This window comes from Alternaria ethzedia, assembly GCF_023757985.1.
Source record: "Alternaria ethzedia strain BMP 0044 chromosome Unknown scaffold_4, whole genome shotgun sequence".
NCBI lineage: Eukaryota > Fungi > Ascomycota > Dothideomycetes > Pleosporales > Pleosporaceae > Alternaria > Alternaria ethzedia.
Genome location: NW_026056197.1, coordinates 1 through 24,919, shown reverse-complemented (window position 1 = coordinate 24,919; position 24,919 = coordinate 1). Strand labels below are relative to the sequence as shown.

General features: G+C 51.1%; 6 protein-coding genes across 6 annotated transcripts; 2 read left to right on the top strand and 4 right to left on the bottom strand.

Moving 5' to 3' along the window:
* Positions 1 to 128: 128 nt before the first annotated feature.
* Positions 129 to 917, bottom strand: J4E87_002123 (uncharacterized protein; the record flags this gene model as incomplete). Its single annotated transcript, XM_049373762.1, has 1 exon — positions 129 to 917. The coding sequence occupies one exon, from the start codon at positions 915 to 917 to the stop codon at positions 129 to 131; it is 789 nt and encodes a 262-aa protein (XP_049235902.1).
* A 502-nt stretch (positions 918 to 1,419) lies between these two features.
* Positions 1,420 to 2,397, bottom strand: J4E87_002122 (uncharacterized protein; the record flags this gene model as incomplete). The annotated part of the gene is made up of 1 exon (XM_049373761.1): positions 1,420 to 2,397. The coding sequence occupies one exon, from the start codon at positions 2,395 to 2,397 to the stop codon at positions 1,420 to 1,422; it is 978 nt and encodes a 325-aa protein (XP_049235901.1).
* Positions 2,398 to 4,162: 1,765 nt separating this feature from the next.
* Positions 4,163 to 5,109, top strand: J4E87_002121 (uncharacterized protein; the record flags this gene model as incomplete). Its single annotated transcript, XM_049373760.1, has 2 exons — positions 4,163 to 4,276; positions 4,330 to 5,109. The coding sequence occupies 2 exons, from the start codon at positions 4,163 to 4,165 to the stop codon at positions 5,107 to 5,109; spliced, it is 894 nt and encodes a 297-aa protein (XP_049235900.1).
* A 1,783-nt stretch (positions 5,110 to 6,892) lies between these two features.
* On the top strand, positions 6,893 to 12,791 carry J4E87_002120 (uncharacterized protein; the record flags this gene model as incomplete). Its single annotated transcript, XM_049373759.1, has 2 exons — positions 6,893 to 7,429; positions 7,476 to 12,791. The coding sequence occupies 2 exons, from the start codon at positions 6,893 to 6,895 to the stop codon at positions 12,789 to 12,791; spliced, it is 5,853 nt and encodes a 1,950-aa protein (XP_049235899.1).
* Positions 12,792 to 13,646: 855 nt separating this feature from the next.
* On the bottom strand, positions 13,647 to 18,107 carry J4E87_002119 (uncharacterized protein; the record flags this gene model as incomplete). The annotated part of the gene is made up of 3 exons (XM_049373758.1): positions 13,647 to 15,201; positions 15,260 to 15,352; positions 15,406 to 18,107. The coding sequence occupies 3 exons, from the start codon at positions 18,105 to 18,107 to the stop codon at positions 13,647 to 13,649; spliced, it is 4,350 nt and encodes a 1,449-aa protein (XP_049235898.1).
* Positions 18,108 to 22,292: 4,185 nt separating this feature from the next.
* On the bottom strand, positions 22,293 to 23,093 carry J4E87_002118 (uncharacterized protein; the record flags this gene model as incomplete). Its single annotated transcript, XM_049373757.1, has 1 exon — positions 22,293 to 23,093. One exon carries the CDS (start codon positions 23,091 to 23,093, stop codon positions 22,293 to 22,295), a length of 801 nt encoding a protein of 266 aa, XP_049235897.1.
* Between the last annotated feature and the right edge of the window lie 1,826 nt (positions 23,094 to 24,919).

The window sequence follows — 24,919 nt, the reverse complement described above, 5'->3', positions numbered from 1 at the left end:
CATCCAGACTGAAGTTGTAGCGTATTTGGGTGACATTGGGCTGATCATGCAGGCGCGACATGTGGTTTCGCTGCGCTGTACTCCGTCTGCGTCTGACTTGTCTCTCGTATGCCAGGTCCATGTTGTGTTCATCCGGTATGTCTGCTGGCTAATAGTCGATCTTTCTTCTCGGTGTGCATCTTCAATATGCCCCGAGGCACTGTCCGCGTCCTCTCGGCACCCTTATCATCCGTGACCTCATTCCCAATGTCTTCAACACTTCGTTTCCTCTTCTTCTCCTTACTGTGCAGGAATTCGTGCATTCTTCGGTGCCCGTTTGTACCAATTGTCCCTTTCCCCATTGTATCTTCATCTTCTGGTGGATATTTCACCTCCGTGGCTCCCAGATGTCTATTGATAGAATTTGCCAGCATCTTGTCACCAAGCAAGACCGCCATGCGATCTTCCCATTGTCGATTCTTGTTCAAAATATTTCGTATGCTGTAGACGTCTTCGATTTCACGACGCTGGGCCATCTTATCAGCCTCTACCCGCGGTAGTCTGCTGGCCACCAGATTGGCCGCTGGACCTCGATAGCCTGTATCACCCTGCTCGACTTCAAGCGATTCGAAAGCCTCAGCAGTCAAGCTGTCGTGGCTGGCTGAGGACGACGTTGGCTCCTGTGAGAGTGGTGTGGAGGAGTCTCGATACATCAAGGGACTTGTCGCCTCACCATTGCGCCCGTCTGGCCATGCATTGGGCAATATGTATTCGGCTCGCAGCGGGCTGTGACCATATATGGGATAGTATGGGTCGCGCCATGGTGTCTTTGGGCGCGGATATGAGGTGAGCAGGGACGATGTCAAGTCCGAGACGTCGGGAGGTGGCGGCCTACTAGCCAAAGGTGTGAGAATTAATGAAGATAGCAAGTCAGCCATGTCGCTGGGATGATGTGCAAATGGGTTTGACGATGAGGAGATGAGTATCTTGCGAAGCAAGCGCTTTGACATCGTAAAGGCAATTGAGCTTCTGCTATTGTCTCTGTCAAAGCGGAGTGCGCGTCAAACTAGTCTAATTTGGGAGACGGTATTCACTGTGCGACTTGACCATACCGGCGTCGGTGCAGGGTAAGTGAAGGTGCGCACGGGAATTCCAAGGTGAAAGTGAAATGGATCAGCCCGATTCTCCAGAAATCAGGATAAGAAGACACGCAGTAGAGAGAAATATATGATGTTGAGAATATTGTGATAGTTAGAAGCATGTGTGATAATGTTCACACGAAGGATATGTGATGAAGTGAGACGTCGATGTTTGTTGCATTGTGATAATTACTATAGGGTCCAAGACGTGCTGTTCAACTAGGTAAATGATATAAACCAAAGACAACACTCTTGACTGAACTTTACAAAGCCCTCTGAACATTGAACAACCACGACACATCTAACACTGACTCTTACTATCGGCAACCCTCTGCCCACCAACCGCACCGTTAAACCCCTTCAACAGCGTGTACCTTCCCTTGACACTAACCTTATATGTGGTGCTCTTCGTCTGATCAGTGCTAGTAGCCCCGTTACAAGTAACACTACTCTTCACGCCCGTCAAACTAGACTGACTCCCCGAACTCGAACTACCTCCCTGATTCGGCGAATCAACACCCGCCGCACACGCCGCATAAGCCGAGCTCTTCAGCCATTGTGTTTCCTTGCCGTCTGAAGAAGTGCCAATGGGAATGTAAAGACTGTTGACCTGCTCTGCTTGCGCGGATGCAGCAGGCCCGGAGTCGGCGGCGCAGGATGAGGCTGCTTCAGCGCCTTTGGCGTTCTTGATGGACTGGGAGTTTAGGGCGTTGGCGGTGTTGGCGGAGGTGAAGATGAAGACTTCGCCTAGGGCATTGGTTGTAGCGACTGCGGTGCTGTTTGCGGCGCCGGATGAGGATGTGGAATCGGAGTTTGTGCCGTCGAGGGCGGCTGCTGCCGCGGACGCGGCGTTGCCTGAGGAGAAGGACGTTGTGATCACACGAGCTTGTCGGCCATCTGCCAGCGCCGTTGCGTTTGAGACGCTGTTTCCACCTTGCTGCGAGGTGGAGTCTGAGTCTGTGGTGATGTTCCTAGGCGCTGAGGGGTTGATGGAAGTGAACTGTGTGTTGTACGCCTTTCCGTCTGCGTAGTTGGCTATCCAGGAGACGAGAGTACCTGAACTGGCGATGAGTGGGATTTTGACCGTGTAACCGTTCACAAGGAGTGCCAGAGGGTTGGATGATGATGGGTTGGAAGATGTTGGTACCCGCACGCCGAAAGAGTAATCGATTGGGAGGGATATTTCGGGCAGGAGGGCATCTGCAAGAGCTGCTCGGGAACGGAAGATGGCGGGAAGGGCTGTGGCTGATGCCACGAAGATAAATGGGGTGAGACGCATTGTAAAGTCTGGAAGCGAAGACAGTGGAACGAAATCAGTATATCTTTGTTCCTGCGATATCATGCTCACGGTTTTATATGGCATCACCGACTCCCATTATGTCACACTGGCCGCGTTGCGTCATACACGAATTGTAGTAGTGTTCAGTGTTTGGCAGACCTTTTCCGTAGACACCTGTTGGGGTAAGTCAGGCGCTCCTTCTCGGGCCTAGATACTCCTACCTCATGGCCGAAAGGACGCCGGCATGCTGTAGTGTGCCCTAGAACCCGACCGGAAGCCTTCATCGAGTGTAGAGGAGGTGGATTCTAGTAGACATTTAGAAGCTATCAGAAGCCGCGTGGAAGAAAGGCGTCGCTGTGACTTCATTGGTATCTTAGCCTCTCCATCACGTCTAGATGAATCCGATGAACGGAACGACGGTCGATCCTCTTGCACTCCTGGCTTCAGTCAAGGCGCGCCCAGAATGCCACGATGGAGAGGTACCAACAGCTCTTGCTAAGGTAGTGTGTACCGTACTTCTACTAAACCGTACATTAGCCAGCCCACATTAATTGCATCGAAAGATGTGAGCCAATCGGAAAAGTCGCAAAATCGAAAATGATTTGACCTGTTTTCGCACCAGTCACTGAGATATAAGACGTCGGCTGCTCGGAACGTAGTGACCTCTTCCAGCACGGCTACAAAGGCCGTGGTATAAGACGAACACTCTCCCATGCGCCCTCAATGGCTCTGGAAGATGACGGGAGCATTGTCTCATTGTGTAGGGTTTCGCTGACGTGTCCTCCATTTCCCGGTGAGATGCGACCGTCATTTTTACAAAAGGTACTGTCATGTTACACCACTAATGAAGAGATTCCAGATGGAGTCATTGTAGAACGAACGATGATGGCTTGCGATAATGCCCTGCGAAGTCTGCGGCAAGTACTTTGGTTTGTTCGTGTTACCTCGCTGCGAGAGGGGCTATTGGTATCGGTATCGCGACGAGACGTTTGAAAGTCGCACTGATATTGGCTTCAGAGCCGTTGCTACCAGACAGACATACGATGAAGGGAATGTGCGAGTTGCTCGCACGGACGATTCCAAGACAGTGTGCAACATCTGCCGGGCGGTGGCTGCACTTATGCTATAGCACACGCCGGTGGCACGCTACGTACGGACCGGCCCATATCGGCTTGGGGCAGACATGGCTCAAGGAGCTTTTTGCATCCGACAGTTGACGCACGAGCAACTTCCCGTCAAAGCAAGGAAATGAGAAGGGTGGCTGGGAAAAGCAGCAGCCTGCGCACAAATGTTGGGTCGCCCTTTCCTAGGTAGTCCAGAAGGCATGGACGTAGGTGATCTGGCAGACGCACGCTAGCTGGCTTCTCCTCGATCTCAGCGCACGATCAGGTCCGAGCGCTCACACCAACCCGAATCGGTCTATCGAGAGGTCATTGATGTCATCCCGGCGCGCGTTTGAGAGGAACGAGACGTGTCCTACCAGATTCCAAGGTGCTCTGGGCGCCATACGGAATCGTGAAGACTTCATGATGTAGGTGATTCAGGGTGGCTGGCTGTTTAAGATGAGAACGGTTGAAGCTTGCGCAGGTACCTGTACGTCAGTGGAGGGAATCTGGGGTAGTACAAAGATTGTTTGCTGGACGCTCGTTCTTCTGGAATGTATCGCACGCTTCTCCCCCGACCGTTTTTGCTTGTTGCTGCATATCGCGCACCTCGTGTGACTACAACTCCTCTTCGACTTGCTCTTCGCTCAGTCTCATCAAAAATGCCTTCCAAGACCGACGACAAGTACACGGATCCGCAACTGCGTGATGAAGTCAAGGAGGAGATCCAATCTGGTGACAAGGGAGGCGAGCCCGGCCAATGGTCAGCCAGAAAGGTAGGCTTGACTAGTGCGAGTGTTCTTTGCACCACTGACACAGTCAATTGCAGGCACAGATGATGGCATCCGAGTACAAGAAACGCGGCGGAGGGTATACCACGGACAAGAAAGACGAGAAAGCGAATCATCTGGATGAGTGGACGGAAGAAGAGTGGCAGACAAAGGACGGCAGCGGAAGCGCAAAAGACAAGAACGGCTTGGAACACCGCTACCTGCCGAAGAAGGCATGGGAAGAGATGAGCGAAAAGGAGAAGGAGGAGACAGATGCCAAGAAGCAGGAGGGAGGCAAGGAGGGCAAGCAACATGTCGCCAACACGTCCAAGGCTGCACAAGCGAAGAAAGATGCCACCAAAGACGGTGAGAAGAATGGCTTCACCAAGATCGAGAAGAAGAGCAAGACGGACTGCACCACGCAATGGGACGACCCGGACCATATGGAGGAGGATCAACGCGCATACCAAAAGTTCTTGGAAAGCAGCCGGAAATCCAAGAGTCCCCCGCAGGACGATCATCCAGGTCAAAAGCGAGGACGTGGCGCAAACATAGAGGCTCCCAGTGCCAACAAGAGACAGAAGAGCACAGTCAACAAGCACGATAAGCCTATTGCAGCTGCCGGTGACATAACCCGTGTGCCGAAGAAGGGCCAGAAAGTTCAATGGCATTCGCTCCCTGGCTACGTTGACGGCGAGGTTGTGGAGGTTCTGTACGAAGAAAAGCAGGTCGACGGCAAGAAGGTCAAGGCAAGCAAAGAGGATCCCAGGGTGGTGTTGAAGAGCGACGCATCGGGGAAGATTTGTGTACACAAGCCCGAGGCAGTGTACTTCGATTAGAGCATGGTAGTGTTGCCAACTGGAGTTGGAAGCACGAGTTCACGGACGTTCGGAAGAGCACGTGACAGACTGAATCGTCCACGGGTGTCATCCTCGTTATTCGGCGTCGGTGAATAGGGAGGTGCCGTAGCATGTAGCAGCAGTGCTGTGTCAACAAAAACCATTCTATTACTCCAGACTCGATGCACGTCGTGGTCCAGGTGGCGATTGTCAGTAGCGCAGAGCTAGTGTTGTGAGGGTGTGATGCGGCACTCAAACCCAGGTAGTTGCCTGGATGCATCCAACGTCGAGGTCTGGACGTGGTTCACCAGGCGAAGGTCGAATAGGAAGTGTACGGAGCGGGAATGGCAAGCTGTTCGCTCCGCTGTGTGTACGTCTATATGACCGCCGACAGGACGGGCTTAGTTGCAGACGTAGCGGGCCTGGGCCACATCCAGGCAAGACGGGGAAGGAGCAGAGGTGCATGCGACGAGGGTGTGATTGGGCGGGCAGGAGCGATCTGCACGTCTCCCCAGGTGGTGTATCCACGGCGACGCTGCAGGTCCTGGCGAGGGGCTCGTCTGTTGTCGCGCGCAATAACGAGGGCAGTCGTGCAACGTTGGGCCGTCTTGTCGAGGGGGCAGCGGTCATGGTGCTCGGCTGATGATGGCGTGAACATGCGTTCGCGATGCTGCACAGCCGTTCGATGTTATTGTCCGAACGGATTAGTCGTCCTCTGGCTTTGTCGTAGCCGGCCTTGGGGAGGGGCTGGCGATCACTAAGGGCTGATTACACACAAGCGCTGTTTTGCAGAATAGTGTTTAGGTGCGCGCAGGCTGTCTGGGAGTGCGCTGCCCGTGGTTCGTCTCGTGTTGCCCAAGCTGACCAAAGACATGGGCGAGCAAATAGCACAACGGCCTGCACTCGTCCAGGGATTACCGGGAGCATGCAGCGAAGCGGTCAGTAGAGGGGGAGTCTGCGGCAGGTCATGACAATGGGAGCAGAGAGTGACGACTGCTGCAGTGCTGTACCCCGCCTTGTCGACAGGCCAACGGCCGTCTCGATTGATTCGCGATTGATTGCCAATGCCGCAGCACTGTGGCCGTGTTGTTGGACAAGCCCGCGAGAGGTTCTGCCGTTGTGTTGGCGGCCAGGATGTGCCGTCACGGTCGGGCGCTCGGGCCAGTGACCCTTTAGCTCCGCGCGCAGCTGGTGCACGGCTGTTTTGCGTGTGACTTTCTCTCGACGCGTGCTTGGGTGCTGCGTGGGGACTTTTGCCAGCTGGATAGCGTGCCGACGAGGCCCATCCCATGCGTGCAGCTGCTCATCCGCCCGCCTGGCGTGCTTTCTTTTTTGTCAACGCCTTTCTGCCGACGCCTTGTGCTGCCGGCTGAGACGACGCCCATTGTGTACCCCTCTCGCCCCGTCCACCACCACGACCGCGACGACTGCCACGGCCGCCGCCTGCTACCCACCGCCCTCATCCATCCCCAGCCCGCGACGCTCATTACATCGCCCAATTGCCCCCCTCGCCCTCTCGCACGCTCGCACTACCATGCAGCTCGTCTAGTCCCCTCATCCCGGTTTCGAGACCCACTCTCGTTGCAGTCAGCAAGCACTACCGCACTGCTCGTCAACGCGTTCCTTCCCCAGCTGCACGCCCGACTCTCCCGGACCGTCGCTTTTTTCCCACCATGGTCCTGGCAGCTCTCTGCGCATAGCTCAGCACCCGCCAGCCCTCGGGCACCCGCCCAATCCCCCCCGGCGACGGGCTCTCGCGACGATAGCACCACCCACCCCAGCCATGGCCGACGAGAAGAAACCCCCGACGCTGGCCCCGCCCGCAGTCACTGCCCTCAAGCAGGAGGCTGTCGGCACCAGCGGCCACCGACAGAACATGGAGCGCAGTGTTAGTCAGGACATGCGCAACGAGCGTGCAGACCTCAAGGAGGCCGCCGAGCACAGTCTGAACATCATCATGGACCTGGACCTCGAGGGCAAGATCCGCTATGTCAGCCCCTCGTGGACCGACGTCATTGGCTCACTGCCCAAGGAAGTCACGGGCAAGCCTGTACTCGAAATCATATGCGGCGGTGCCGACGGATTCGCCGAGACGATTGAGTCGGTTAGGAAAGACGACTCCCGGAGTCACATTGCCCGTTTCACCGTACGACTGGGCCCTCATTCCATTCTGCGCAAGCAGCGACCGAGGCATGCCACCGAGGCCCCCGAGTCAATGCCAATGTCGCCTACCCACGTAGAGGAAGAGGAGGAGCAGCTGTTGAATCTCGAGGCTCAAGGAATCATGGTATACGACCGCACGACTGGAGCGGAGAGCCACGTACGTACCAATCCATTCTGACCTTGGACTAGACTAACCGCAACAGACTATGTGGATGGTCCGGCCATCGATCATTCGCGAAGTGACAATCGACCTCCCGGAAGTCCTCGTGGAATCTCTCGGAGTCGGCGCTGAGGTTCTCGCCCATTACCTCACTGGCCTCGCCGAGCAAAGCGCAACCAACCCGGGCGAACACGCACCGCCGCTACCGGTACTCTGCCGAATCTGCGAACGGCAAATCACACCTTGGTGGTTCGAGAAGCACTCTGAACTGTGTCTACAAGAGCACCGTGCGGAAATGGATGTACAGATGGCACAAGAGACTCTTGCTGAGCACCGCAATGCCATCGTCAAGGTACTCGATACACTGGAGTCTCACAGCCAGCGTTCAAGAGCTGCGGCAGTAGACTCGGTACAGCCAATCCAGCCCGCCGAGTACAAGGGCCTCATCATCCACGCGACATCGACGCCATCGTCTGGCACACCCTCTGGACGCAACTCTCCTGCTTCGCCGCCATCAAGATCACGCGAACGCTCGGAGCGCTCGTCTGGTTTTGGTCATCACCGCGCGCGATCATTCGCCGTTCGGAGGCCTCTAGCCCGCATCGTTGAGTTAGTTCTGGACTTGTGCGACACCGCACTCGAGATCAATACACCAGCAGTCAAAGACAATGGACGTGGTCAAGCAGCCACGGAGATTCGCACACAATCGCCACAGTCGGAGAACCGCATCTCGCAAGTCCTCCAATGGCAATCGCCTACCACAGGCTCGGTCGACCACACCGAGGGCCTGAAGCTATTGTGTGAAGATACCAGCAGGCTTGCCAGGGCAAAGATCGATGCAGTCACTCGCCATAGGAGGGTGCTTGAGTACTCTGAACGACTGCGCATTGAATTCGACATCTTGGTTCAGGAATGCATCGAGGCCGCGATCCTGAAAGCTGCTCGTATCGCTGCCGGCGAGGACAGCTCCTCCGAAGACGAGCGACCCGAAGAAGAGGTTCAATCCGACGCCAATGACACCGATACAGCTCCCGGCGAAGAAGGCATATTCCCTGGATCTTTCGATGCGCCTTCTTCCATGGCACAAGCTCTCCGTAATACTTCTGACGCCTCGTTACCAGCACGAGTCGGACGGCGTGAGTCTTCTGTAGCCGGTTCAAATCGATCTAGCAGTCCTAAAGGGGGTTGTCAAACACCGCGGTCGCACGCGGGCGCCATCAGTATAGCCACCCACAGCAAGCGCCAATCCATGCATTTCGAGAGCGATGCTGGTGCTGAGAGTGATACCAGCATGCGTTCATCAGTGCTTTCTGGCCCTCGCCGAGCTGATTCACCAGCGACATCCGACGTAGGACTGAGCAGGGTAGCCAGTTCACGTGAACGCAAACGCAAGAGTCTGATCTTGCCGAGTGTCATGTCTAGTCGACAACATTCGCCTGCCCGTTCCATGATACCTCCGCCATCTTCACCTCTGCGAACAAACAAGCCGCGCCTGCCTAGTGGCATGGAGGCCTTACAATCACCGATCACGTCGCCAATCTTGCCGACTACCGAATTCTCTTCGCCAGCAATGGTGCATGCTCTAAACCACCACCGGAGACAGTCGTCTACGGCTGGATCAGACGGCCCAAGACCCGTCTCTCCTCGTTTGATTCCCACCACTCAGCCACAGCCACGCGCAGTTCCACCGTCAATAAAGGATTTCGAGATTATCAAACCCATCAGCAAAGGCGCTTTCGGAAGCGTTTACCTCGCCAAGAAAAAGTCCACTGGAGAATACTACGCTATCAAAGTGTTGAAGAAGGCCGACATGGTAGCCAAGAATCAGGTCACCAACGTGAAGGCTGAGCGAGCTATCATGATGTGGCAAGGCGAGAGTGATTTTGTTGCCAAGCTGTATTGGACCTTTTCTAGCAAGGACTATCTCTATCTCGTCATGGAATATTTGAACGGTGGCGATTGTGCCTCGCTCATCAAGGTCCTGGGTGCTTTGCCAGAAGACTGGGCAAAGAAGTATCTCGCTGAGGTGGTACTTGGTGTCGAACACTTGCACAGTCGGAGCATTGTCCACCGCGATCTCAAACCGGACAACCTGCTCATCGATGGAAAAGGTCATCTAAAACTGACTGATTTCGGTCTATCGCGGATGGGTATGATTGGCAGACAGAAACGTGCACTCAAGTCTGTCGAGCCTGCGCCGGACCTGCTCAAAACCGGCCCGTTCCATCGCGCTACGTCTGTAGGCTCTTCACGATCTGCATCCTTTGACTTAAACCACTCGCCTTCACAGACGCCTTCCATGACACCTGCTCTCGCTGGAGACATCGGTCAACCGTCGTACTTTAGCCTCAATCGAGACGGTTCCCAACAAAGTCGTGAGCCTTCAAGGCGGACTTCGGGCACTCGGAGCGACAGCCAAGACAGTGATGCGCTACAAGCCATGTTCCGTCGCTTCAGTATAGCTGACGATTCCTTTGGTCAGCCTCGTGGACGGTCACCGATAGAAGAGGAGGCCTACAGCGACGATGGTTCTCCCGACCTCTACCCTGCTACACATTCTCTGAGTCACTCTGCAGTAGTTCAAAATAGTGCGTTGGCGCCTTCGTCGTCAGCAATGCCACCGCCACCCATGGCTCTGTTCGACCCAGAGGATAGCGACCGCAAATTCGTCGGGACACCGGACTATCTTGCCCCTGAAACTATCGCTGGTAATGGCCAGGATGAAGTCAGTGATTGGTGGTCTTTAGGCTGCATCCTCTTCGAATCTTTGTACGGATATCCTCCATTCCACGCTGATACGCCCGATGAGGTGTTCCAAAACATTCTCGCGCGTAGAATCGACTGGCCAGAAGATGATGATGAGCTATACGATATATCAGACGATGCGAAGGATCTGATGAATCGGTTGATGTGCTCTGATCCTGCACACCGTCTTGGAGCGAACAAGGACGACAAATACGCTAGTGGCGGAGAGGAAATTCGTAGCCATCCGTGGTTTGCGGATGTCAACTGGGAGACCTTGCGGGATGACGAAGCATCCTTCATTCCTGCTCCTGAAAACCCAGAGGACACGGAATATTTCGACACCAGAGGAGCCGCCATGGCAAACTTCAGTCCTGAGTTTGAAGACCAAGCTACTACACCAGCAGGAACGCCAAGTACCGATTATCCTGACCGACCACACGATGCGTTGTCCAGAGTACGCTCTCAGGTGACTGTCTCGACTATGAAGCGAGGACTGATCCCTCTCCATATCCCAGCTCATGTGCGGGAAGGCCGGTCTAGGAGACTCAGTGAACCAATGGCAACTGACGACTTTGGTAATTTCAGTTACAAGAACTTGCCTGTTCTGGAGAAAGCGAACAAGGACGTCATCCAGAAGTTGCGTGCAGAAGCTATGCTTCCACAAAACAAGCCCGCACCGCCTCTGCAGTCGCCCAGTGTCACGTCGCCATCGCCATCGCTGGAGAACAGCCCGATGCTACCCGGCCCGCTCAAACGTACGCTATCCTCCAACAGAGCCACCGGACGGCCCTCTTCCCCCTCGATGAGCGGGCCACATTCTTCGCCAAGTCGTGGTTCACAGCCCTCATCTCCTCTGCTCGTACAGTTTAGCACGGGACAACATGACCGACGCAAGACGTCTAGCAGCTCGTCTACGTTGTCGCATTCGACCAGCAACCCATCCTCGCTACAACCTGGAAGCTTCTTCGATCCTTCCCGTGTGTCAGGCTTGCGACCATCGCCAGAAGCTGTCTCACCAAACAGGCTTTCAAAGACACCGTCGGCACCTCCCGTGGCTTCTCAAGAGAAGCCCGTCACTGGACAACGCCAGTCATCGGCACAAACCAATGCTTCTTCACCACGTGCTCGGTCCCAAACGCTTGGGTCTCAAGAGGACGATGTTGTGCGCGATCTCTTACCTGGGCACTACAAGCGCCGGAGTCAGGTGCTTGATGTATCCCCATCGTCGTCGGACACGGAAGACTCTCGTGCGAAAGCGCTGCTTCGTGTCCAGCGACGACGTCAGAGTTCTCGAAGACTCTCGCAGATCAGCTTTGGCGACGGTCCTTTCTTCCGGCCATTAGACGTATTGATTTGCGAGGACCACCCAGTGTCACGGCTTGTCATGGAGAAGCTGCTCGAGAAGTTGCGCTGCCGCACTTTGACCGTTACCAATGGCTCAGAAGCTATACGATATGCGATGGGCGAGGTCAAATTTGATGTGATCATGATGGAGTTCCGCCTTCCTCAGGTCAATGGTGCAGATGTCGCTCGCATGATCCGAGACACCAAGAACGCCAATACGCATACTCCGATTGTCGCTGTTACTGGATACCTGAAGGAGCTGCAGGCGCCTCACTATTTCGATGCACTTATCGAAAAGCCTCCTACTGTGGCGAAGCTTACGGACACGTTGAGCAGACTGTGCCAATGGAAAGCACCCCCGCCAGGCTGGACGCCGAACCAGTTGTACCCATCGATGATGCCCTCTGGGCTTCGACAAGAGTCTTCGCGCCAGGAGGACAGCCCCACGACCTCGAATTCTTCAGGATACCCACCCGTCCCTTCTGCCAGTTACCGAGGTTCGAGCCGCGAAGACTCTATTAGTTCAAGCTTCTTCGGTGACAACGACAGTCGTGCAGGCGAGGATATGCCAGTAAGAATCCACAACGCCGACGATTGGCGGGAGCGCGACATCGCACGAGCTATGAGTGGCTTAGGGATTTGCGACGATGCAGCTAATGCCGATGCGAAAGCAGCTGTTCCCAATCGTGTTGGTGCACCTGACCTGCCCCACGGGGACTCCGCGCCAGCCGTTCTCGAGGAGGCAACGATCCGCCGCCAGAGATCGACAGAGCAAGTCGGCGCCAAACGTCGCATTCTGGAGACCCGCAAACACGAGTCGGCAGAGTCTGGGGACGATGAAGACGACGAGTTGGGTCATGCTCCAGTGCGCACTCGGAGTCCAAGGTCAAGACCAAAGTCTACGTCAAAACTTGGAATTGAGATGATGCGAACGAACAGTAGAGGCAGTGTCATCTCTGTCGAAGACCCTGGGCAGCCAGATTCAACCCTACCTTCCTCTCCGCCTCCAATGATAACAGAGGAGCGTGCGGCAGAAGAATATGAGGGTAGCCTTGATGTACCTGCAGTCGCGCCTACGTCGCTCACACCGCCAGTCCTCTTTCCCGAAGAACCCGGCGATGATGTGACTGACTTTGTCATCGAAACTCCCAAGGCGCAGAAGGACGTGATTAGTCCGGATCCGGATCCGGATCCCACGCCCAAAGCAAAGCCTGCCACGACACCCGACCCAGACCCAACCCTCCGAGCGAACAGTCCAGTGGACCCCTAGGCAGCATCGTGGCAGTTGTCCCGCACATATTCATTAAATTGCGCACTTGATATTACATTTTAAGCACGTCTTTCGCAGCATGGCGTTGGCGGTGTTCCTACCGGGAGGTGCGCCAATGACAGCGAGTTCAGGAAGCACTCGACATAGTTCCTTTGTCTCTTCGCGCTGTCCAACTTTCGTTGCTTCGCGACTGCGTGTCGTTTTGAGAGCCCTTGTTTTCCAAGCAATGTCCATATAGTCAACATCTTCTTCTCTTTACCACAGCTTGGACGTTTTTTGAGTTCGTATCATGTGCCTTGGGAGTAGGCACTTTTGTCATTCCTTTACTGAAGTTGTTACCCAGTCCACACACGAAGTGCTCGTTGGATTCAGACTGTCGCTCGCTTCTTCTTTGGCTGCTGCCTGTATCAGGTGTACTATTATCGTATTGAAGTTTGCGAAACTTTTGTACTTCCGGGTTTGAGAATCACCGATATAACAGCCGTAAATAGCTGAATGGAGATCACCTTGTCCAAACTGCAGCTTCTGATGTTGTCTCCGTTATTGGAAACATTTTCCCCCCGGAATTGCAGTGAGAGCCAGAACGCAGTAAGCCGGTCTTCTCTCAAAGCCGAAAACACGTTTCACTAAAGAAGGCCTCAGATCTACTACGACCCATGAAGGAAGGGCGGCACATATAATCCTTAGGCAGGCGGTCCATTCGAATTCACGCACGGCCTTAATTTGGCGTTGACTATCGACTACTACATGCTAGAAAGCGAATACAGCACAAGCTAAAGAACTCTTTGAATCCATTACATCTACTGCCACAAGATCGCGAAGTGGTAAACACAGGCAGCGAATAGTGCTTCGCGACTAAAACACAGTCTGCGGATCGATCCTCCACTCATAGCAGTCGTTGTTCAAGAAACCACCCTGCTTACCGTTTGTGCCTCCACATTGACAGCTATTGACGGGAACCTCCAGATATCTGTGGCACAGATCATAGCTATACTTGAACTGGCAGCCTTTCTCCACGCTGAGCGATATGAGGATCTGAACACCGGTTCCTGAACCCTGGGGAAATGGGAAGGTTATTGACTTGAAGTAGTCTTCCTTGAAGACGTCACCGGGGCTCCCTAGTCCACCACAGAAGCTATTGATGGCACTGTCCATGCGCACATGTTCTGTTTTCTGATCCAAACCACCGTAACAATCGACTTTGTTCTGCATTGGATCGCCCTCGCGCGGAGATGCTGTGGGCTCTGGTGGGTCTTCGGTAGTCGTCGTCCTCGTCGAAGACGATGAGCTAGATGAGGAACTGCTCGGTAATGGACATACAACGTCGCTGTCCTCCCAATTCTCATCAAAATCGTCGTCGTCCCCATCTGAGATGGTGTTGTTTTGGCCAAAGATCCATGGTTCGGTCAGGCAACTGAAGTCAATGAAGCTACATTCCTTGACCAAGGGTTCCTCCAGCTGCCCGATGATTGGCTGAATTTGCCGTTTGGGCCAGCTACCTGTCGGTGGTGGCTGCGCATTGGGACCGACAGATGGTGGTGGCGTTGGAAAAGATATCTTAGGCCCTACCGTGGTAGACTCACCATCTGGGCCGGCATAGATCACCGAAGGCCAATGGGGTGTGGTTGCGGGTTTGGGCCAGAAGGCCTCAAAACCCTGGCGCTTCTGGTTGACAGCTTGTCCAGTCAGTGTCACGGGTTCAAATATCCACTCCGATATCGTCATGGGCGGTTTCGTGATGGTGCTTGTCCAATCGCCGTCGCTAACAGTGATCAACGGGTAGTTCAGTGTGCTTGTTGCACGGGTCCATGGAGGAATCTTGACGTTGCAAGGCGGCGAGCAGGTGAACGCTGGCTGATCCATGTCCCAAATTTTGGGATCTACCCAGGTATACTCGTCGTACATGGAGCCATTGCTGCTGACGTCCAACACAGAGATCTGCGACCAGAAAGGGTGGGAGTTGACGTTGAGGTTGTCCTTGGCAAGTATGCCCTTACCATCCATGATTGCCATATATTTGGCGCCGATGGTAACGAGATGCTGAATTCTAACGTTGGAGAAGTTCTTCTCGAGCAAAAGTAAAGCTTTCTGGCACAGCTGCTGGTCGATGCAGGTCTGCGCGTAGGTGGAGAACCAAGAGTATAGGCCCGCGCTTGCAATGAACACATTCTGCGACTCTCGCATTATGATCGCCCATGACTCGTCGCACCCACTGAACTCATCGCCGGCCGCACATTCGTATGTAGGGTCGCCCGGGAAAACACCAAGCGCGGATTTAAATGGAGCGGGTGGAGGTGGCGTGGGTTGGTAGTATGGTGACTCTGTCTGGAGCAAGCCCGCGAAAATGTTTTGGGCTCTGTGGAAGTTGAACTGATAAAACACTGCATGCTCAGATGCAACACCGTAGAGCCTAGTTTGCGTTAGTCGGACTGCGAGGATCACGACAGCGGAGAGAGAGCTGGACCTACCATGTCGGCTCGGTACTTTCAGCCAAGAAGCCACGCGCAACATACACCGAGTTTTGTTCCATGTTGTTGGCACCGCTTTCGAGATCAGGGTCGCTGCAGGTGGGTTAGTCAAAGGCGCAGAGCGAGAAAGAAGAGATGGTACTCACTCAATCATGTGATCTGCAACCCAGAACCAAGCGTTTTCGAGATATGCCGAGCCAGACGATGTAAGATGGAACATCAAGCTTGCGGCGCTGCATCCTTGGTCAACACCACTGGTGACTGGTGGGCATTCCTTCGGCGTCAACTTGGTCCCAGTAGCGCCTCCAACACGGGCGTGGCAATCCCACAACGCAGCCGATCCGGGGCTGGACGCTTTAAGATTCCACTCAACCAGGATAGCTCCCGCCGTCGCCCCAACTGTAGTGAAGAACAGATCCTGCATCTCGACATCTCCTGTTTGGCCTTTGGTACCGACCTTGAGCATCACCTTGGGATGGAGCGCATCTTCGAAGTAAGACCCGGAAGCAACCAACTGCGACCATGTTTCGCCAACCATTTTGGTGCCGCTAGGAACCGTCACCGTCGATGTGAGTATGTATGAGCCGGCGTCAACGAAGAGTATTTTACCCAGCCTTGAATGCAGTGCAGCTTGGAACGCTGCGGTGTCGTCGGTGATTCCGTCACCCTTGGCTCCAAGGTCCTTGATGTGTACGAAGTCGCCAACTGGACGGTCTTCGTACTGGGGTTTGGCACGCTCGAAGTATGCTCCATTTCCATCGACAAGAGTTGAATGGCGGCGGAAACTTCCGACCTTTTCCCCTGTCGTGAATTCGCGGTCTTTCTTATCAGCCGAGCCCTTGTAAACCGGGCCCATCGCCCATTCGTCAATCTTGGATGAGGAGCCGGCCAATATCGTCTTTCCTCCTGTATCAGCGACGGTGGTACCCACGCCTGAAAGCCTGATGTTTTCGAGGATGAGCCCAGTACTGCCTGACCCAACTGTCGAAGTGGAAGGTGAGATCTGAACGACTGTCTTGACATTGTTGAAAGACGAGTCGAGGAAGGACGCTGAGCCTATGTTGCCCGCCGCTGCACCGGAAGTACTGTCGGGTACAAGCTTGAATCCAGTGCCGACGTTGTTCATGGTAATGGACTTCCAGACCCAACCCCAATCCCAAATGAGATGGACGCCGATCGTGCAGTCCTCGAACTTCAAGCGTTGGGCTGTGAATTGCTGACTACCGCCATAGAGGCCGATAGCTCCACCTTGGAATGTTATGTCTGATATCTGCCCACCGCTGCCATTCTCAGCATACATGCCATTCTGTGTCGGACCGGCGATGAGGAGTACATTCTGCGTGCTCGTAGCTTGAGCAACCTGGTAATGCAAACATGAGGCCTTCTGTGAAGCACGGGTCTGTCTAACGTCGATGATCACATTGCGAACTTGCCGGTAGAAGTTTGCCGTGTTGATGTAGTACTCCTCATCTAGACCATCAGCGCCAGTCCCTCCGCCAGTGTACTCGTCTGTCGACAACACCCCCATACCAATAAACGATTTAGATGCCAGAATGGTTGGCCTGTCATTTGCATCTCCAATGACTTGCGTCCCGAATGGCATGGGAATGGTGGTCGAGATCAGGTACGTGCCTGGCGGTATATACACAATGACATTCTTGAGGGTAGAGCCGTTGCAGTCCTTCCCGCAACGTTTGCCGTCTAGCATGGCGGCTTTGAACGCTTTGGTGTCGTCGGTAACACCGTTACCAACTGCACCATAATCGAGCACATTCCGGAAAACTGCGTATGTCGCGTTGTCGCCCCATGGTACCGTACCCTTCCTGTCGATACTGCCCATCCAGTAGGTGCCCTTGGCAGCCACAGCGCGCTTCGTTAAATTTCCGGGTATGCCAGCTGCATCAGCTTCAGCGACTAGAGCTGCAGCATCCGCGATGCTGTCGGTAATGTTTAGGAGGGGTGGCACTGGTGTGCCGTCTTCTCTTGCACGTAGACGACGCTTGACCTTCGATTGCCCGATGAAAGTGCCAGGCTTCAGCCCATAGTTGTTTCGCATAGGGCTCAACAACCGAGCTTGGTTGAGCTTGGAAGACTCCGCGATAGCGTTCTCAACGATGATTCGCGCTTTTGCCAGGTCGGACAGTGAGGCGTTGGTCAAGAGAGGAGTGACATCAGATCCGGACATGGTTCTAGTGTCAGATTCTCGTGCGATTATGGGGTACGATGGAGACACCTGTTCGTTGCGGGGCTCAGTTTGAACATTTGTAGACTCTTCACGAGATTCAAGACGTTCCATCGCACTCTCTTCATCGATATCGTAATGCTCGTCGAAGATGTCGTCATCGTTATCGTCCTCCTCATCCATCCAGCGAGTGGGGTTCATGTGAGACATTGGGATCGTCGTGCCGGTCAGATCAGCATCTGACCATGAGTCGTAACCGTCGGAGTCATTTGCTGGGACAATGTACTGGCTACCAAGACCGGCGTCAATCAGCTCTTGGATACGATCCATGTCCAGTACCTGTCTCGAGCCAAAAAAATTGCTTGAACTGTTTGCATAGTGTGTCTCGGGTGCATCTCGTCTTTGCTGGTTGACGACCCTCTCGTCAGAACGCACATTACCGGCTGGGTCGTCAAACGTCCAGACCCTTGCTGCGACGCCGTCCGCCGAATTGATGGCTCTGAAGTGGAAGAATGCTACGCTATCCTTGCTCTGATATGTGGGATGTAGACGGAAACCAGAATCCCGTCTCTGCTTTTCGATGATAGATTTGAGCTGACGCTGTAGCTTACCATGCGCATCGGCCTGCCAGTTCTGTTCGGCTTTACATCCTCGTGCACAACTCATGGCAGCACAGCGTGTCTGTGATGCTACGTTAGGATCGCTGCGATCCCCTCCGCCCTCTACCCATGTAGCTGGTGGAAATTCGTCGCACGTATACCGCATTTTGGAAAGTGTTGTGATCGCGCCCACGCGATGGTTCCTGATCTGATTGATAGAAGTGCCAGGCTCCAAATCTTTGTGCCACCACACACCGTCGTTTCGCATTACGTCTCGCTGGCTCGTCTCGGGGCAAGGATGAATGTTTTTCCAAGATCCAGGGCAGGATTGTGATCGACGCTGGTATGACCGGAATCTGGCTCTCTTGCCAGTGTTGAAGTCATAGCCGAAAATGCTGTTTGGCAAACGAGTTCGACGTGTACTAGAACTACCAGTTTGTGCTCGTGGTGAAATGCTGTACCAGTTCATGGCATTCTCGCAGATGTCCCTCAAATAGTTGCAGTTATATACTAGCACCACTTGTTTTGGCGAGACATCGATGACGCGCTGCTCGGCCGCATTCGGATTGGGACGGCTGCATAGTCTCTCGTTAGTCGCCGAGTTTCAAGCTCTCTAATGTCATCCCAAACTCACTAGAAGTATCCATCCACAAAGTTGTTGGTAATCGGATCGATCACCCGTCTGACATTGTAATCCTGGTCGAGCTGAGCGAGGGCCAGACGTTCCAGTAGCACACCTTGAAAGGCCAGAAGACACGTCAAGAAATACAATGAAGCCATTCTTGGGATGACAATGAGGAGCAGAGAGGTCTGTTCTCAGGGTGCAATGTCGTTTCCTGAGCGGTATATCCACCTTAGGTAATAAGGACAATACCGTGTAGCAACCAGAGAAGCTATCACGCAGGAGACTATACTGGGAGCGAATGAAATACATTTGACCCGTGGAAGCCGTCGTATGGCCCTACACCACCTTGACTTTCGACTTTGTGAGACTAGAGTTTAGCCAAAGTCCTTGCTCAACAGTGTACCAGACTCATAGACATCTGCCAGGTAGATTGGCAATATACCTTTCAATCGAAACCCAAGGTATCCCTACTCATTGCTTATGAGAATACTGTAAGTAGAGTGTCCGAAGCCCAAGCATTGATAGTTACTTGTACATCCAGACGAGCACACGCAGCCACCAAATTGTTGCGCGAATGAACTATATGTTACACGTCATTTGGATCAAAGCTTGTACCCCCATGTTTCTTAGACAGATGCAGCAAAGATTTGAATGCCAATAGACAAGGGCGAATGCATATTGCGCGTGCAAGAGTCAGGATAGAGCCATGCGTAGGACGTGGCTACGCGGCTTCACCACGTTACTGTGGGACCAAAACGTTCTAAAGCAAGCAGAGCGCCAAATGTTGCAGAATACGATGAAGACATAATTCATGCTGTTTGGTCCACCTTGAAGCGGACACAACGGTTAATGAAATTCTTCATGCTAACCCAAGTAGATCAAAGCTCTCCAGTGACAAGTCGAAGTAGAAGATGCTCTGCCTCAGGACGAAGATGAACGCAAGTTGACTACACTCGTTGACGGTGCAGAGCCGCATTGCCCAAATTGAGGTTGACTACGTGTTTATTGATGTCAGTTTCAGCTAACACGAATTTTGGGCAGGTCTTATGGAGTTCGGAAGGGAGACTCACCAGCCGGCACCGCAGTCAACCGGAAGTATCCCACATTGACCATTCTTATTGCAACAGCCCCCATAAACCACGTTGCAAGTGTATTTGTTTGGGCCTCCACAGCTACCATCCGGTGTAGTTCCAGTCTGCCATGGTAACGGAATAGTCGCAGTAGGGGATGCACGCGTACAGTTCCCCGACTGACAAGAATCAAAATCGCAAAAAGATGCGCCATCGCCGCACTTGCCGTCAAGGTTGCAACAATGTCCCCATTTTCCTGCGCAAAGCCGATCCCTGTGTGCAAAACCGCAGGTACCGTCGGTGCTGTATGTTTTGTCCCCCAAGCAGCCGCCCTCGTAACACGTGCCATCAGCGCAATCTTCCCTAGATGATTGTCAGGCTGAATTCGATTTTCCTACTTCTGTTTCTGCTAAGATTCTTACTCAGATGCGCCGCAAGTAAATGTATTGGCATTGCAGCACGGAAACTCGGTCCCAAGACAGGTTGCATTGTTGTGCTTTGGGCCGCAAAGACCATCCAAGGCCCTCACAGGCTCGATATCTAGCATCTTTCGTGTCAATTCTTGGCACCTTGATCTTGCTCGAAAGAGTATGTAATTGAAGACTTACAGCCATCGTAACAGTACCTCGATCTTGGCTGGATATCCGAGCAATCCGTCTTCAGCGTTGGGTTCAACCAGAAGAAATAGTCGGTCGTGATTTGATACTTGTCGCAGATTTCTGTGCAAGTATAATAGTTGACATGCTCGTGGGTTCTGGCCCAAGCTCGACAATTGAGTTCGCCAGGCTTCACTTCCAGAATCCTGATTCTGCCACCAGTGTTCCTCACAGGACTCGCGATTGGCGTCGACAGCGTAGCAGTCCCTGTCATCTCTGCAAAACGAGCAATCTTTGCATCGTTGGACCACGTAACGGGTCGGCAATCATCAGCGATCGAATCGGTTGGGAAGAATGCCAACGTGAAAAGAATGGTGAACACTGTATGCCTTCTGAAAGAAGACATTTCTGAGGACAGAAGGACGTGACTCTTTGGACTGAATGAGGTGGGAAGTTAGTGCTTGTTGAACGATGCGCTGAGCTACATGGACTGGTAGAAACATACTAGTAGGTGCACGCCCCTACAAACTCGTCTGCCTCAATATCGGGCAGTCGTCGGGACACTAGTGGCATGCGCACTGTGGATTCGGGTAAGCCTCTGTGGAGCTCGGTACTAAAACCGTTGAGCGATCGACAGACTGCTGCATTCAACATAGCCTGAAGTCTACCTCGTGTAACGCACGGCAGTGTTGCCTCTGCGTATCGCAATATAATCATGTTGTCGTGGGATTGTCTCCCACTGCCACCGAGCCACGATGCATTGCTATTAATTGTACTTATCAAATGATTATGGATAAAAAATGAAGAGTTTAACCTCAGGGAGGTCTCTGTGCTGCTGAATGGTTGTGGTAGCGGTTGGTGGCACAGTTAGGGTTGCATTCGGCAAGCGACGTGGTACCTAGGTAATTGACCGTGATTACGATCATGCTTGTTATCGACGTGCAGACACGAAATCACTAATATGGAGGCTATTTGCGTACATTAAGGCTATGTGCATGTATTTGAGGCTAATGTCATTTTTGCACTCATCTCGTGGGCTGAAACATCCGCTGCGAGGAACTTGTTTCTGTCCAAGCCAGTTCAGGAATTCCTCGAATATCGTGACATTCATAACATCACTGCAAACTCACTCTGCTGAACCGCCAGCGCAGTCATGCAGATACTCGGACTCCTCCTTATTTCTGTCTTTCCCGCTCTAGGGTCCAGCCTCAAATCTAGAAGCTCTCGAGATACCGTACCGAACTTGAGAGGGGGAACAAAAGCCACAATTCAAAAGAGAACTTGCGGCGAAACCAACGGCCGTGTCTGCTACGGGATTGGCGGTGGTGAGGCGCAAAACATCGACGAGGCCGACATCGCATACGCCGCGTCGTACTTGCGATTTCTGGCCGAAAACAGCAACAACCCACTATGGACAATGCCGCCCGAGTTTGACTGCTCGGAGTGGGGATTACCAATAGCCGACGCCGGGACTGTGCTTGTGCTCGCCAAACACACTAAACCACGCACCAACTCCTCGGTCACCTATTATGACCTTGCTCGCACTATCGACGGTGGTGCACAGGCGACATCCGCTCAAATGGCAGAGTCTTTGCTGGGAGCGTGCGGGTCTGGAGGCGGTATGATGGGAGTCACAGTTGATGACAAGGACCCGGCATACAGCACTTCTGCTTACAAGGCCTCAGGCGCAAAACATCAAGATATCATCGTCAAGATTGTGAGGGCTCCGGTAGCTTGATGTTAGACGATTGCAAGAATGGATTAGGTAGCAAGATGCAGACTGTAGCTACGCCAGCCTAGCACTTCAAAACACTGTCTCAACGGAAGCGTGTTGATTGCAGCTCTTACGTGATTCACCACACACTTGATCCTATCTTTTTCATTAAGCAAATCAAACGTACCTCGCTGGACACAATATTTTCCACTGCGCTCTCCATGTTCACCCGTATCAATGGGAAATTTTACGACGGGGTCGGTCCGTTGAATCCGTCCATAAACGACCAATCGAGAGGCCGCTGAAAGACGGAGGAGCGCCAGTCCGCGGAGTCAATCTTCACAGTATCTACTGACATGCTCTTTCGCCAATCCTCCACTGTCTCGAAGTTCACTTGGTCCGGCAAACCATAGCTAATCATCAACTTGGTGTCTGCCGCCAGAGGCTCATTCTTCTTCAAGTCCCCCTCTGCCCCAAAGATGTCTTCACGTCGGCCTAGCAACCAGGGGTGCACCGCTGAGACGTAGTCGTGAATGGTAAGGAACGCGCCACTGGCCTTGACGAGGAGCGTCTCACCCTTCTTCCGTGGCCGATTAGCGCGACAACACCTTAATAGATGCGGTTCCTCCACCTCGTCTGAGTCCGAATCGTAATCTTGAAGCTCTCCAAAGAGAAACTCATCGGGGTCCTCTCCATTCTCCTCAGGATCATGACAAAAGCGGTGCATTTCGAGCCACTGGAACTCCCAGTCTTCGAGAACGTCAATATGAACGATGACGGAGGAAGTTTTGGGTTCGGTGAGGGGCGATTGAGATACCGGATGCCAGGTGGTATTCGAGGCCGTCTGGTCACAATATGGCTCTGTCGCGATGTTGGGATCGTAATTGATGGCCTGCATGACCTCGATCGCGCGGTTCAATGGGCCGTCGAGCGCCCACTTTAGACGCTGGGCATCGAAACTGAGACCGATGGGCTGCTGCGCTTCGCGATAGACTTCGTAGGCCGGTGGTTTTGCGCTGTCCGTTGGTTCAGAGATATCTCTGGACATGTCGGAATGTTTAGGTTGAAGGTGACCAAAAAGCGCGGGACGCCGAGACGACCTGCCTTTGTAGCTGATGCTGACTATAGTAGCCCGCGATTAGGCTGCAGGTTGCGGCGCAGGACCAACTTAGGCTAAACCTACACGCCTAGCGATATCAGACAATCGCACGTCTCTAACCCTTCTTAGAGCAAGATATTTTTACTTTTTTTAGTACAACTTACAATTATAGATTATAGTAATTAGTAGACTAATAGCTATATAGAATTAGCTATAGTACTTTTTATCTAACTTCAAAGTCTCTATATAGTAAAAAGGTATTAAAAAATACTTAGCTTCTAGATTATTTTAGAACTACTAAAAAATTAAATATTTCTTAAACTTTATAAATTTTATATATATTACTATTACTATAAAAGCTTTTATATAGTCTAATAATAAAGTACTTCTAAAGCTCTACTAAGAGAAGAGCTCTATAACTAGTAATATTTATACTAGTATATTACTATTTTTATATATAAAGTCTTTAGCTTTAAGCTAAATATATTTTAAACTAATATTAATAACTATTAAATATATAATAGCTTAACCTTTAAAAAAAAACTATAAGATTAAAATACTAATAAAGCTAGTATTAATTTAATAATATTATTAAGCTTATAAGAAATAAACTCTAGAAGTATATACTAGAAACCTATAAATAATTAAATTACTTAGAAAGAGAAGGCTTTCTAAAGAGCTATAAACTTTAAAAGTTATTTTTTAAACTTAGCTAACTCTAGACTAAAGTTTTAAAACTTTTAAATTAAAACTTCTTTTAGTATAGTCTATTATAATAGCTTATTTCTTATCTAAACTAGTACTATATAATACTATTAAGTCTATAATAGATTTATCTTCTAAGTAGTAATACTATATTTTCTTTTTTAACTAATAACTAGACACTAGTATCTTAGTAAAACAAAACTAAGAAAGCTAAGCTATAATAATAATTTATTTATTATTATTACTTCTTATATTAATATATAAAAATAAGTAATTTTAATTAATATAAAATACCTTACGTACTTTATATCTTACTTTTGTTTTATTTTTTCTTTATTATTAATACTACTACACTATAGTATCTTAACTTTTTTAATTTCTTACTTTAACTTTAGAGTAGAACTTATACTACTAGTAGAGTAAGCTTTTTTTTTATATATTATAAACTAGTATATAGATATAAAAATTTATTATATAGTAGAAAGTTCTTTTATATTTATAACTTATTCTAGTTATAGCTAACTTTTAATAGTAGTTATAAGCTTAAAAATACTATTAGTAAGTTTTATTTACTTATATCTAAGAATATATTTATATATATATATTTCTTTTCTATAATTCTAATTTTACTTACTTATTTTATTTTAAAACTATTAAGAATTGTTTTAGATAATCTAAGCGTGTAAAGAATAGATAGGTAACAAGAACTATTCTCTAATAATAGAATATAGCTTTATTAAAACAAAGTAGTTAAATACTATAATAAATAGTATAACTAATAAAGATTGTAATAAAGTAATTATAAAGTAGATAATAGGTAAAAAGTAATAATATTATTGCTAGGTAAAGAATAACTATAGAGAATTGCTATTTTTTTTATAGAAAATAGCTACTAGAATAATTGCGTAAATATCTGCCTATTTCTGCTATAAGATAAGAATTTATAATTAAATCTACTTAATTCTTAGATTTATAATCTAAGTCTGCTAAATTCTTCTTATCTTCTAGATTTATAATCTAGACTAGTACTAATTATATTAGTCTATGCGTTGTATTGCATAGACTAATAA